Source organism: Drosophila montana, unplaced genomic scaffold (assembly GCF_035044405.1).
Source record: "Drosophila montana isolate Dmon_TW-CO22-7 unplaced genomic scaffold, ASM3504440v1 contig_3733_1, whole genome shotgun sequence".
In the NCBI taxonomy this organism is placed as follows: domain Eukaryota; kingdom Metazoa; phylum Arthropoda; class Insecta; order Diptera; family Drosophilidae; genus Drosophila; species Drosophila montana.
Window position 1 is genome coordinate 6,737,278 of NW_026998620.1, and position 13,619 is coordinate 6,750,896.

Here is a 13,619-nt window from a genome sequence, read left to right on the forward strand (position 1 = left end):
GTATTTTTAGTTTTTATTGTTGATCATTAATCGTCATTATAAATGGGCTATAGAGTGCCAAATATTTGGCTTAGGAAGTACAGTAGGCCCTCGCTCATGACAGTCAATACGAAACCTCGATAAAAGCGAAAACCAATTTCTTAGAATTCTAGACAAAGTGGTAGCAAAGTGAAGAAAAAAAATATCGAAATTTCTTTATTATTTATTTTTAATTATTCCACTAAATTTATATTTATCCGATCGACTAGTCGAAATAGTTTTTCTTTATGTCGTTGGCCAATTGAAAATATTACATCAGTTTTTGCATTTACGGGTTTTTGCATTATGCCCAATTTTTAGTGGGTTGGATTAAGCGAGAGCATGCTGTGTACTAAGTTACGATCTTTATTAAAGACTAGAGTGCGTAATTGAAAAAGGTTACAAAAGCTTAAACCAAAAATAAAGCAGTTTAAATAATTTTGACCAATGACAGCTGAAATGCATTTAACAATTTTCTAATTCCCCTTTTCCCCATGGTTTCATAAGCAGGCCATCGACATTTTAAGCCAACCCACTTAAACCAATGGAGCATATAGTAGTACCCCCTAGCCGGGCCGTATTTACGACCAAGAAACCGTTAAAAACTTAATAAATATCTTTGACATGAATGTGCTGCAATCAGTTTCAAACGTATCGCTTGGCTTCGCTCGATGGCCAATGCTAGCTAACCTCAAACTTGAATTAAGTACAAGAATTTGAAACTTGAACTTCCAATTGACAACCAGACTATGTAGATGCACAACAAGAAGAAGCAGTCCACAAGAAGCAGAAAAAAGATGGCTGCGTGCCATTAAAATACTTATATGCCGTCTGTATGTTGTGGTGGTATATGAACTTGAGTGCAGTCCGCCCCCCTCTCAGGCGAAGAAGCACAGAGACCGTAAGTAGGAGAGGCAGAGACCTACGAGTAGAACTAACCAAAATCGGAGAGAAATGAAAAGACAAAGAGGCAACAGACCATAATCAGTGTTCCATTGAACGCACAAAATCATTTAGCGAAACCAAAACGAAAAGAGCCGACCAGCACCCCACAAGCCTACTAAAGACTCCAAGGCACAAGGCACTTGAAACTGTTTTCCAAGACTTGGACAGAAGAGCCAAGTTGGTTAAAGCAAAGTGTTTGCTTTATACATATGTATACGTATTTGTATATGTATATGGATGTAGGGAACACAACACTTGGATGAATGAATATAGGCAGCCGGAGCAGCACCAGATCCACTACGAATATGCCCAAAGCTGGCAGCAAGTTCAAAGCACGCTACGTAACAGACCAAGACAAGTTGAGTCTTGTAGCAAATTGAATTGTCGTTGTTGCTGCTGCTGCTGATGCTGTTGTTGTTGTCGATGTTGATGTTGTTGTTGTTGTTGCTGTTGCATGAATCACGTGACCATGACCACCATGCAGTGCCCAAGTAAGAACAACAAAAGAGCCAGACTCAAAGCTGTCTCACTTACCCCCCGCCTCTGCTGTGGCTGTATATGGCCGAGTCGCAATTTGAACTTCACTTAAAAGATCATTTACTTTCATTGAGACTGCGGAACCTGTCGCCGCGTGTAACAAGTGTAAACTTGGTCTAATAAGTGGCCATTAACAGCCAGTCGGATCATGCGTAAAAGTGCGCAGTGCAGGAACGAGATTTATGCCTCAGATAAAAACTGCTTTTGGCCGGAAGTCTTTAGTTTTACGCATATCGATTTGCATAGCTCTTTCTCTTTTAATTAAACAATTAGTGGCTGTCCCTTTTTGGGCATTTACTCACCTTATTTGGCCTGCGTCGCTTACGTTCACTCGAATTTGCAGCTGGCGTTGATATTCTTGATGTTGCTGTTGTGATGGGTGACGAAGAGGAGGATATCTCTTCTTTTACCTGCTCCTTGACTTCCTGGCGATCTGTTAAACAAACAAAATAGAGTTAATTACATTTTATTACGCATAAGCATAAGTATACGTGGACTTTTTATTTAATTATAATATCAAAGCAATGTGTAAGTATTTAACAAATGTGCCTTAGTCTTTTTCCCGTATTCCTTATTAAAGATATACATATTATTCTTTAATTCTTCCATTAAATCTTTAAATTCAGTCCCTTACATATAAGACTTTGGTACTTGGGTAAAATAAAGCGAATTAAAGGGATTCGATTCAGGATAAGGTAAGTATATACTATATTATTGAATATCCACAGTGGTAAGCCCAACTTTTCGGATGATTCCTTAAAACTTGAACTTGACTTAAAAGTTTTGATAATTAACAGCTTTATATTATACATATATAGAGACTCCTACGACCCTATAATGTATATATATTTTAGATCGGCACCAACAGCCGAGCAGATTAAGCCATAGGCGTCTGTCCATCTGTCTGTTTCAATGCAATCTAGTCCCTCAGTTTTAAAGCTAACCTCTTGAAACTTTGCATAGGTCCGTCTTTCTGTAGGCAGTATTATGTCAGTACTGGCCATATCGGACCAGTATATCATATAGCTGACAAAGAAATGATCGGTCAGAACATAAATAAATAAGCAACTTTTTTGTTTATCAAAATTTCTTTCTTCTCTATTCTTACATATCTGTTAAACCTTAAGGCGTCTACAAGAGTAATAAATCATCGGTGCGACGCAGATTTCCTTACTTTATTGTTTTATTTATAATCTAAGATATCCTTAGTTTACTGTTTCATTAATAATCTATCTATCTATCTACCTTTATAATTTTCTACCTTTGGAGATTTAAATAAGCACCCACATACAACTTACATTTCATTTCAATTTCCTCATCATCCAAGAGCAATGAGACGACTTCTTTGGGCTTGAGTGTGTCGGGCTTGAAATTGCCGCCACTTATAACCATACGTTGTATCTGTAGAAAATATGAATATAAATATATATAAATAATATGCATAAATATGCCGAAAATATTGAAAGAGCAGTGCCGCAGGAAATGAAATGAAACACGTAGAATTGAGTAGCGCCTGGGGCTTCGCATAGACTTACTTAGCTTCCGTTCTGGCGGCCTAAGCACTTTAATATGATAATCAAGAGTTCGGCAATTAAACTAATAAATGCAAAGAACTCAACAAAAAATATGTACCCTGAATGGTTTTTTTTTAAAAGAGAACTGAAAGGCGTAACCAAAATGTCGCCTAACCAATTGTATAATTAATTTCCGGTATCGGTTTACCCGTGCCTTTATAGCTGCCCCAACAATGCGCATCGTGTACAAGTGTTTCATGTGTGCGCCTCGAGTTTCATTTAGCATTTTGAATAAGGCGCAACAATGCGGCATGCAACTCCGATTCAGGCAGGGGAAGTCCGCGCACGTGCCTAATATGTGGCAAAAGAAAGCAGAAACTCCAAGCGACGTGTTTTTGTTCAGTTTGCTGAATAGAGTTTTGCGGTTTCCTGGGCCCGAGTGGGTTTCTTACCTCGCTCTTTTCGCGCGCCCGCTGTAGAATTCGCTCCTCGATGGTGCCCTTACAGATGAGTCGATAGACTGTCACCTGTTTGGTTTGGCCCAGGCGATGCGCTCGATCCATGGCCTGTTGGTCAACGGTGGGATTCCAATCTGAATCGTAGAAGATAACCTACAACGAGATAGGGATGGAACAAAATTAGGCCTCTTAATGTAAATTAAATAAAAATCAAAATAGGTAAGTCTGCACGCTTAGAGTAAACACCGCTTTTTAAATGTAAGATTTTTTTTCAATTTTATTTTCTGCTGGAATTTTTGAAAAAGTAAAATATTTATGTAAGAAAACCTACATACTGCACTATGTATGTCTTTTAATCTCTAATAATCTTTGAGATGTGCCTAAAAAAAACTGGGTGAAATGAATATGCAAATGGGAATCGGACACTCACATCCTTTCGCTGTCCTTTTGATATGTCGCATTTGCCCGCGCTGCATATTAATTGCTGGTACGACTATTCAATAATCCAATTGTCGTGCTACGAATTATATTCCTTTCCTGTTTTCGGCTATTTCGGCTATCTATTATTGAGCAGGGACTACCCTTTTTATTTGGGACGTGTGCAGAGTGCAAGTGTGCAGCACTTCTTCAAGGGTTCTGGATTGCCACATCCGGCAATGATGAAACTAATTATATTGAAATGAATTTAGAACACGTGTAGTGTGCTCTTAAATTTCAGACGTAACCTCTTCTCTTTCCCTTTCCAAAGTCCATTTCCGTTTGATAGAGTCTGGATTTCATTTGAATGAAAGCAAAACAACAGCAGAATTTTAGTGGTGCCATACTTTTAAAGAACACTAGAGCCAGAATCTTATTGATTAGTGATGCACATGTTTTGAACATTTATAAAATTAACGTCTTTTAAAAGCTGGTGGTATGACTATGTCGAACATAGTAAAGATACATTTCCAGGGTTAGTGAAAAAATCATAAGAATTATTAAAAGAGACGCATCCTAAATTGAATTATATATCGAACAGACATTAACTTTAAGTAAATATGCTAAGGATAAATTCAATAGGAGTTATGTAAATAACTAAAAATTAAGAGGCAATAGACGCCTTTATATTGAATTTAAAAAGTAAAATAGATGGTATTTGTTTTGACGAATTGTTTAAATTTTTGACGATGACAAGCCAAACAGAAAAAAAAAATTTGCATGTAGACTACTCAAGACCTTCTGAAAGGATTAACACTAAAATTTTCGCGTCGTACTACCCAAATCTGGCAAGTGCTCTTGCATCCACTAGTGGCTCCATCCCGCCCAAAAAAATTAAATAAATCAATATTTCCTAATCTTCAAGTTGAAGAAAGTCACAAACGCAATAAACACAATACTCAATTCGCTTAAGCAGTAATTGCACTGTGAACAGAGTATTAGACTCCATTTCATTTTTTCGTTCAACTTCTAAATTGGGATTAAATCTAGCAGACCCATATATATAGGAATATATGCATATGTTTATAGTTATGCATTTATGTAATTCATTGTAACTTTAATTTGTTATGGTCTAAGTGTAAATAATCGACATCACCTTTAATATTAAAAACCGTATCATTTGCTAAATGTTTGAAGCACCTTAGACTATTTATAGAGACATGATCTAACTAACAGTTTGACAGTTGTCATTTAGCGGTTGACAGTTGGCGGTAGTCGTTATTCATCAGGGATCAGTTCGATCATTTTGGAGTGCAATGAATCTACAACACTTCATAATTCTGATCATCGCGCAATTGGCCACGGCTTTTAATGACAATTTTACTGAGAAGGAACTATGGATTGAGCAGAAATTGGATCATTTCGATGAGAACGAGACGCGCACATGGCAAATGGCAAGTTAATAATGTGTGAATAACATTTATATTCTATTAGTAAGTTAACATTTAATTTAATTATTTATTTCAGCGTTATTCGGAGAGTGATACTTTTTATAAGCCTGGTGGACCCATCCTTATCAATGTGAATGGGGAATGGCCTTTAGCAGTAAAAAGCGAATTGTGTGGCATGTTCTACGAATTGGCTGAAAAGTTCAATGCCTATGCGTTTCAAACCGAACATCGTTATTACGGCAACAGCCATCCAGTACAGTGAGTATTGCGTAATGTACAAAGAGTATAGTTTTAAATCAGCTGATCCAACAGAAATTTAACCGCTGAGAACCTGCAATATTTGACTATGAAGCAAGCCCTAGCTGATCTGGCCCATTTCGTAAGGCACCAAAAAGCCTCAGTTCCCGGACTAGCCAACTCTAAGGTCATCATGATCGGATGCTCGTATGCAGGAAGCATGGTAGCCTATTTTCGGAAGGATTATCCTGAATTAATTGACGGCGGCTGGTCATCTTGCGCGGGACTCTACTACAGATTGGACTATTCTGGTATGGTTTATACAGTCGCACAGTTGCTTTGAGACTGAAGCCTTTCTTTTATAATCAGATGCTTACATAAGTGTTGGTAAATCAATTCGCAAGATCGGTGGAGATGCATGTTACGATCAAGTTGACCATTTTAGCAAAGCTTACCTCAAACATAAGAAAGCCAACGATGAAAATTATACATTGCTTCAGCAACTCAACTTAACTGTCGAATATAACAACATGGATGAGATAATAGCAACTCATGTGCAGCATCGCAAGTGAGACTTATTAAATAATTTATTTATCCGAAAGTCCGTATATTAATATTTACACTTCTTTCAGCATATCCATGTTCCAAAGAATATGCATAAATATAACTGCGGTTGATAGCAATGACATTGTCGAATTCGGTTTAGTGCTAAAGCATCTCAGCTCAAAAATACCAGAAGTGGGTAACAAGGATGAAATTGAATTTTCAGAGGATCATTCAAGTAAATATGCTTTCTTCTATGTCTAATGAATGGATTTAGTTAGATACTCATTTCAGCCCGTCAGTATTTTTATCAATCTTGCAATGAGTTCGGTAACTTCCAAACCACAAGCTCACAACATCAGCCTTTCGGTGACAGAAAGCCGTTTTCCACCTTAATTGCACAGTGTAAAGAGGATTTTGGTCCTAAATTTACCATTGAATATATAAGTAAAAAAGTTGATGAAATCAACGCACTATATGGAGGTTCTAGGCCCAATGTTGATCACATTTATTTCACAAAAGCCGAAGATGATCCCTGGAGATGGACTGGTATAGTTGACGAATGCGCCACTGTGATACCAGGTACGAATTGACTGAAATATTTAAATCCATTTTATAAACTCTACGTGAATTCTACGCAGGAATTGCTCACTGCCATGATTTGCGAACTCGCAGTCCAAATGATCCTCCCGCTCTTGCAGCTGCTAAGCAAAAAGGCTTCGATCTAATTGAGAGCTGGATAAATGGCGGGGGCAACACTCGGGAAACACTTACAAAATGTTAATTTTTATTTTTTTCAATAGACCAAATTTGTAAAAAATAAACGTGAGATATTAAACAAATGCAAAACATAGGTTCCTTCAAAAAAGAGGATTTAAAAAATAAAAAATAGAAAGTCAAATATGCGTGTTAATGCTGGAAAGAATATCAAAATACTATTTCTTATAATACAAAATTATGAATTCAATTGCCGATTCTTTCCTATGAAAAACTAGATGCTGAATCTGAAGGTTAGAATAACTTTCCTTATTTAAGCTGTATATTAGGTAACCCACGCATGAATTAAAAACTAGAGCAGTATATTTATATACAACTCATTGTTCAGCTAAGTCAAGAACAGGATTCATTGTTTAAATCCTGGGCGAAGGTTGAGGTGTTATATTGTCTTGTCCTTTGGGCATAAAAGGCGGCAAATGGCCTGCATTTGTTTCCAAATTAGTCCGAGGATTTCATTTAAAACGGGTTCGTGTAAACTTTTCTCTCGTTTTACCAATTGCCTATCGATTGCGATCAAGCGTATATGATCAACTTAAAATCGATGTAAAATATATAATAGGGCTCATTCTTGATAACCATTATCAGCTTGTCGAAATGACTGAGAATACTTTGAGTGAATCGTACAAATAAAATTCGCTCGATTTCACTTGCTTTGAAAATGGCTCGACTTATAGAACTGATAAAGCACTGCATGGCACTGGGCTCTACAAAGTTTTAGGCCAAACAGTTGAAACGAATGTGTTAGTATTATTTACAACTTTTAGTGCGATTTGTTTTACCTAGATTAATACCCTAAAAAGTGTGTGATAAGATTTGCCGTTGAGCTCAGCAACACGTATTAGTGGTGCTCGAATGGTGCCTTAGCCACAGTAGAATTCCAACCCACAACGATGACACACCACCTGGTCGGAGTAACTCTTGTGCTGCTAGCATTGGGCCTGGTACAGGCTAATAGGAATATCTTCCAGCGGACATTCAACCAACTGCACGGGGAGCCGCCAGTGCCGGCAAACCAGAACCGAGCAGATGAGGTGCAAACATTGTGGATCGAGCAGAAGTTGGACCACTTCAATGAGTCCGAGACACGCACCTGGCAAATGGTATGCGTCATTTGTTATATAATCGGTGCCAACCAACCTATATCTATTTTTTTATATACTTGTATCTTCAGCGATATATGTTGAACGATGTATTCTTTAAAGCCGGTGGACCCTTGTTCATATTCTTGGGTGGAGAATGGGAGATAAGCACAGGTCGCATCACAGCTGGACACATGTATGATATGGCCAAGGAGCACAATGGACTGCTGGCCTATACTGAACATCGATACTATGGCGAAAGCCATCCTCTGCCGTTAGTGATAAATTAAAGGAGTTTAAAAATCGTTTTTAATCAATCTCAATGTTTTTCAGCGACTTGTCCAATGAGAACATACAATATTTGCATGTAAAACAGGCCTTGGCCGATCTGGCACACTTTATAACCACCCAAAAGGCTACCTATGAGGGCTTGAGTGATTCCAAAGTCATAATTGTCGGTGGCTCCTACTCGGCAACGATGGTCACTTGGTTCAAGAAAACCTACCCCGATTTGGTCGTAGGTGGCTGGGCTTCTAGTGCTCCACTCTTTGCCAAAATGAACTTTGTGGGTACGTTTTACTCTTCCTCAGCTTAATGATAGCTTACTGAAAATCTCCTTTCACATTATTTGCTTAGAATACAAGGAGATTACAGGAGAATCCATAGCCCTAATGGGCGGTTCTGCCTGTTACAAGCGTATTGAGAACGGCATTGCCGAGATGGAAGCGATGATTGCCAGCAAACGCGGCGCTGAGGTCAAGGCTCTGCTGAAGCTTTGCGAACGTTTTGATGTGTACAGCGATCTGGATACATGGACTCTTTTTAGTGAGATCTCCGACATATTTGCTGGCCTCGTACAGACGCATAAGTGAGCATGGCTCGTAACAGGAGCAAAAGTCTTTATTTTATTGTCATTTATGCCACAGTGCGGGAAACATTGAGGCCGTGTGCCAGAAGATCATGGCTGAAAGTTCCGATCTTGTTGGAGTAAGCAGTTACATTCTCAGCGAATTCGAAGAGAGTGGTGGCAACTGCCACGACCTTAGCTATGATGCCATCATTGGCGTACTTTCGGAGTCAAGGTACACCGGAAATATAAGTATGCTTTTTAATGCGGCACTGTTAAAAATATATTTCCTTACAAATAAATTATCATCTTGCAGTGCGTCAATGGATATTTCAGACATGCAACGAGTACGGCTGGTATCAGACCTCAGGATCCAGCGCTCAACCATTCGGTACCAAGTTTCCCGTAGCACTTTACACGACCATGTGCGCCGATCTCTATGGCGCCCAGTTTACTAATTCCTTTATCGAGAGCCGTGTGGCCGAAACAAATGAATACTTTGGTGGCCTGACCCCAAATGTACAGAATGTCTACCTAACCCATGGCCAATTGGATCCCTGGCGTGCAATGGGCATACAGGACGAGGAGCAAGCAACCATTATACCAGGTGGACTAATAAGTTTACGCATTGAAAACATTATATTTGATAAATAATTTAATTCGCAGAACATGCTCACTGCAAAGACTTCGGTTCGATCACTGCCGATGACACTGCTGAAATGCGTGCCTCAAAAGAACGCATTGCTGAACTGGTTCGCGAATGGCTGAAGTAAATATTTGATTCATTTAAGTTTTCTTTCGAAAAAAAAATAAAATCTAATAGTTGGTTCGTTCTTCATTCGGGACCAAATACAACTGTGCAGTTTTTTAAAAATTGACTAACTAATAAATCAAGCCCATAAATAATATTGAGCAAGCGCTTTCTCGGCTGATACATTTGTCTTCGTGAATTTCATTAAAATCAAGAAAGAGTGCTCTAGTTAAGAGGAGATACCCTGAATCCAGCATCATGCCATCATCTCATGATTAACTTCGGAGTTTATTCTCCGATCTTTATTTAATTTTTAGCACATCAACATTGAAAAACATACCTCATAATATGTTGGAGAAACGTGGGAAGGTATCCCAGAACTGAAAAGTTATTCAGCTCCGTTTTCTATATGAGAGTCTACTTGACAAATTTGGTGTTCTAATAAGCTGCGAGATATGCTGAATGCTAAAATTAAATAAACTACCTAGGGTTTCTCGAATGCAATCAACTGAATATAATCTAAATACAAATTAATAACAGTGTATAACACATTGTTAAGCTTATCAATATCAATTATAACATTGCTTTTAGCCGCACATACTTCGACTAAACCGCATGAGCAACAATCGCTCGACTTCAATTGCTTTGGAAATGAATTGAATTGTATAGCTGATAAAGCACCGCAAGGTATTCGACCAACGATTTAAAAATAGTGTATTGACATTGTTTACTTTTTTTGCGATTCAATCTTGACGTAGATATTATTTGTGATCAAATATGCTGTTGAGCTTAGCAACATGTATTAGTAGTGCTTCAATGGATCCCTATCCACAGTAGAACTCTAATCTGCAATGACCATTATGCCAGGTGCGTCCACCTATATATATTAAAAACTCCGCCTAACTGACTGATTGAATTATTAAATCAAATCCTGAACAAAAGAAAGTTTATTACCTAATGGTGATCTTTTATGACCTGTATCAAATTTTTTATGTTTCACAGAATATGCGCATTGCAGATTTTGGTTCGATTAGTGACAAAGACACTGCCCAAATGCTTGCTTCAAAGGAGCGTATAGGTTCTACTGGTTCGCGAGTGGCTAAAGTAAAATTCTTAAAGCGATAACCACAATCTAAAAGTTTCTACTATAAATATAGCTAGTAATTGTAATAAACCAGCATGCGAAATAGTTCCAATATTAATTAAACAACTGTTGGTCAATCAAATTAACCAAATGGGATTACCAGATCGTAGCATAGATTTTGCTGAGGTCAGTTATACGCATAATTGGGCTGGCAACTAATTAAATACATGTAAATAGAGCGGAATACATAAAGCAATCAATGGACATCATAAATCGTCATATGGGTTAGATTGCTGAAAATCCCGTCTTATCACAAGATTCTATTGAAAGTCCACTACAAACGCTTATCAACTTTAGTTTTATGGCCTTTTATCTTGATCGCAAATTATTGAAAACTGAATTGCACTTTGATTACATAAAAGCTGAACGTTGGTCATTTGGGAATTTCATTTACAAACATGCTGCTGCTTCAGTTGGTTAGCCTTGCGCTAGTGGCTTTGGCTAGCCAGGCACATAGCCTGAAATTGAAGAAAGATGTGCCCGTTTTTGTAAAAACTCTAAAAGAGCTGCATCGTGGTCCGCCCCAGCGGACAGTGGCACGTGCAGACACCGCGGAGGAAAAATGGATTACACAACCACTTGATCACTTCGATGAAAGCAATACGAAGACATACGAAATGGTATGAGTACTGGCAGAAAATCTGAAACACATAACTCAAAGATTTGTCCTTTTCTCTTAGCGATACTTCATTAACGATGAATTCCAAACCGACGGCAGCCCCATATTCATATTTCTGGGTGGAGAATGGGAGGCCAGCCCAGGGATGATACAACAGGGTCATTGGTACGACATGGCCAAGGAGCACAACGGCGTGCTGATCTACACTGAGCATCGTTATTATGGACAGAGTGTGCCCACAGAGTAGGTGTTTATTCAATATCGGATTATCTCCTAACAAATCAAATCAACTGCCAACAGGACAATGTCTTTGGACAACCTACAGTATTTGCATGTCAAGCAGGCGCTCGCGGATGTCGCCCATTTTATTGAAACTTTTAAATCGGAGAATGCACAGCTTACCAACTCGAAGGTGTTGCTAGCCGGCGGCTCCTACTCGGCCACAATGGTCGTTTGGTTCAAGCGCCTCTATCCCGACTTGGTTGTGGGTGGCTGGGCTTCTAGCGCACCGCTGCTTGCCAAGGTTGATTTCTTTGAATACAAAGAGGTGGCGGGCAGAGCGTTCCTTGAGCTGGGTGGTCAGAAGTGCTACGATCGCATTCAGAATGGTATTGCCGACCTGGAGTACATGTTTGAAAACAAACGCGCAGCTGAAGCACGTGCCATGTTGCGTGTATGCAGCAGTTTTGATCATGAAAGCGATTTAGATATGTGGAACTTATTCGGCAGCATTTCCAATATCTTTGCAGGTGTAGCTCAGTCACAAAGGTAAGTCAGCCATTTGAACAAAAGCATTCAGGACTTAAATTCAATTTAATGTAGCGCGGGCGATATCGAGTATTATTGTGACTTTCTGCTGAGCTTTAACGATGATGCCACAGCCATAGCGAACTTTGCCTATTGGGCCTGGAATTATCCAACCTGCATCGATGCGCGCTATCAAGAAACAGTCGAGTATTATCTGTGGGGCATTGAGAACTTTGACGACTGTAAGTTATAATGCTTCTACTCGTGTTATTTTAATTGATTGGAATTCTTTGTTTTTGATAGCTCGACCCTGGTTTTATCAGACCTGTAACGAGTACGGCTGGTATCAGTCATCGCGATCAAATAATCAGCCTTTTGGCAACAAGTTCCCTGCCACGTTCTACATTGAAATGTGTAAAGATGTCTTCAGCTCCAAGTTCGGAAACGAACAGGTCGAAAGCAATGCCGCACAAACCAATGAGGACTTTGGCGGCCTGGAACCGAACGTTGAGAACGTCTATATGACACACGGAGAACTGGATCCTTGGAGTGCCATGGGTCATGGTGTTGCAGAGGGTGCCACGGTTATTTCAAAAGCCTCCCACTGTACGGACTTTGATTCAATCAGCTCCAGCGACAGCGCAGAAATGCGGGCTTCCAAGGAACGTATTGCTGAACTAGTTCGCGAATGGTTGGCCTAACTTTAAATATCATTCTTCTAACATTGCTACCTCTATCGTGGCACAGAAATAAAATTTTATGCCCACACGTTTATATACATAGAAATTGACATATGTGTATATTTTTATCAACGATTACAACCGGATCGATCTAGTTATATTCCCTTATTATCTAAATGTTGCAAATTGATTAGGTTGAACTACAAGTAAACTTTGTAGATATATGGCTCTAACTAATCTATTAATCCTACAAATTACTCAAAACAGTTGCCCAATTAAACGAGGTTGTAAAAGTAATTAAAATGTTCTAAATGGAAGAAGGCGAAGTTAGAGGGAAAATGTAATATCACAAATATCACAAAACCGAATGTTCTGAATTTCCACTAGAGTACTGCATACTTTCAGGAGCACTTGAAATTTTAATTTCACCTTGTCGATGCCCGTGTTGAGGGTTCTTAAAATATGTTATAAAATGTGTAATGTGTAATGTTTGCCCATATATGTTCTTAATAAAGAATGCGGGACTAGAAACTGGATTTTACAAATTGTTATACATTGATTTTCAAAATATCCTGGCAAAACTCATTAGTTACGATATATGAAAAAACAACTCATCAATATCAGATTTATACCTAAGCATATGAATAAAAATAATCTTTATTGAATGGTGATCAATGCAAACCCGCAAACTAAAAGATTTGGAATGCTAAAGCGTTAGTCTAGTTATCTTATGCAATGTAAGGCTTTGGAACAGTGTAAAACAGGTGAAAATGGTTTCATGAAAATCATTCCAAACTTTCTTTAAGAAAACTCGCTAAAGACAAACCATCTACCCTTGGTAGAAAATGCGGGTTA

The 13,619-nt window shown here is 38.6% G+C and overlaps 4 protein-coding genes across 4 annotated transcripts in view; 3 read left to right on the forward strand and 1 right to left on the reverse strand.

The window, feature by feature from the left end:
* Ino80 (chromatin-remodeling ATPase INO80) overlaps nt 1-13,619 on the reverse strand; it is a 43,547-nt gene that overhangs the window by 18,748 nt on the left and 11,180 nt on the right. Inside the window, exons 10-12 of the mRNA XM_064693163.1 lie at nt 3,467-3,625; nt 2,799-2,901; nt 1,803-1,933 (exon numbers count right to left, since the gene is read on the reverse strand). Coding sequence (XP_064549233.1) covers nt 1,803-1,933; nt 2,799-2,901; nt 3,467-3,625 — 393 coding nt within the window. The remainder of the gene's footprint in view (nt 1-1,802; nt 1,934-2,798; nt 2,902-3,466; nt 3,626-13,619) is intronic.
* LOC135436385 (putative serine protease K12H4.7) lies at nt 5,124-6,965 on the forward strand. The gene is made up of 7 exons (XM_064693969.1): nt 5,124-5,343; nt 5,417-5,598; nt 5,653-5,888; nt 5,947-6,145; nt 6,210-6,358; nt 6,415-6,702; nt 6,762-6,965. Exons 1-7 carry the CDS (start codon nt 5,206-5,208, stop codon nt 6,902-6,904), a joined length of 1,335 nt encoding a protein of 444 aa, XP_064550039.1. The 5' UTR covers nt 5,124-5,205; the 3' UTR covers nt 6,905-6,965.
* On the forward strand, nt 7,698-9,757 carry LOC135436792 (putative serine protease K12H4.7). The gene is made up of 7 exons (XM_064694512.1): nt 7,698-7,997; nt 8,069-8,250; nt 8,310-8,545; nt 8,613-8,844; nt 8,903-9,075; nt 9,140-9,430; nt 9,490-9,757. The coding sequence occupies exons 1-7, from the start codon at nt 7,788-7,790 to the stop codon at nt 9,594-9,596; spliced, it is 1,431 nt and encodes a 476-aa protein (XP_064550582.1). The 5' UTR covers nt 7,698-7,787; the 3' UTR covers nt 9,597-9,757.
* Nucleotides 11,102-12,870, forward strand: LOC135436728 (thymus-specific serine protease). Its single transcript, XM_064694423.1, has 5 exons — nt 11,102-11,338; nt 11,399-11,580; nt 11,638-12,105; nt 12,160-12,326; nt 12,388-12,870. Exons 1-5 carry the CDS (start codon nt 11,117-11,119, stop codon nt 12,783-12,785), a joined length of 1,437 nt encoding a protein of 478 aa, XP_064550493.1. The 5' UTR covers nt 11,102-11,116; the 3' UTR covers nt 12,786-12,870.

Excerpts from the sequence above, each read along its gene's own strand:
- LOC135436728 (XM_064694423.1), top strand. The coding sequence starts at position 11,117 with ATGCTGCTGCTTCAGTTGGTTAGCCTTGCGCTAGTGGCTTTGGCTAGC. Across the intron at positions 12,106-12,159 it reads GGTGTAGCTCAGTCACAAAG|CGCGGGCGATATCGAGTATT; the intron begins GTAAGTCAGCCA and ends AATTTAATGTAG. Across the intron at positions 12,327-12,387 it reads CATTGAGAACTTTGACGACT|CTCGACCCTGGTTTTATCAG; the intron begins GTAAGTTATAAT and ends TGTTTTTGATAG.
- LOC135436385 (XM_064693969.1), top strand. The coding sequence starts at position 5,206 with ATGAATCTACAACACTTCATAATTCTGATCATCGCGCAATTGGCCACG. Across the intron at positions 5,344-5,416 it reads AGACGCGCACATGGCAAATG|CGTTATTCGGAGAGTGATAC; the intron begins GCAAGTTAATAA and ends TATTTATTTCAG. Across the intron at positions 6,146-6,209 it reads ACTCATGTGCAGCATCGCAA|CATATCCATGTTCCAAAGAA; the intron begins GTGAGACTTATT and ends CACTTCTTTCAG.
- LOC135436792 (XM_064694512.1), top strand. The coding sequence starts at position 7,788 with ATGACACACCACCTGGTCGGAGTAACTCTTGTGCTGCTAGCATTGGGC. Across the intron at positions 8,546-8,612 it reads TGCCAAAATGAACTTTGTGG|AATACAAGGAGATTACAGGA; the intron begins GTACGTTTTACT and ends TTATTTGCTTAG. Across the intron at positions 8,845-8,902 it reads GGCCTCGTACAGACGCATAA|TGCGGGAAACATTGAGGCCG; the intron begins GTGAGCATGGCT and ends TTTATGCCACAG.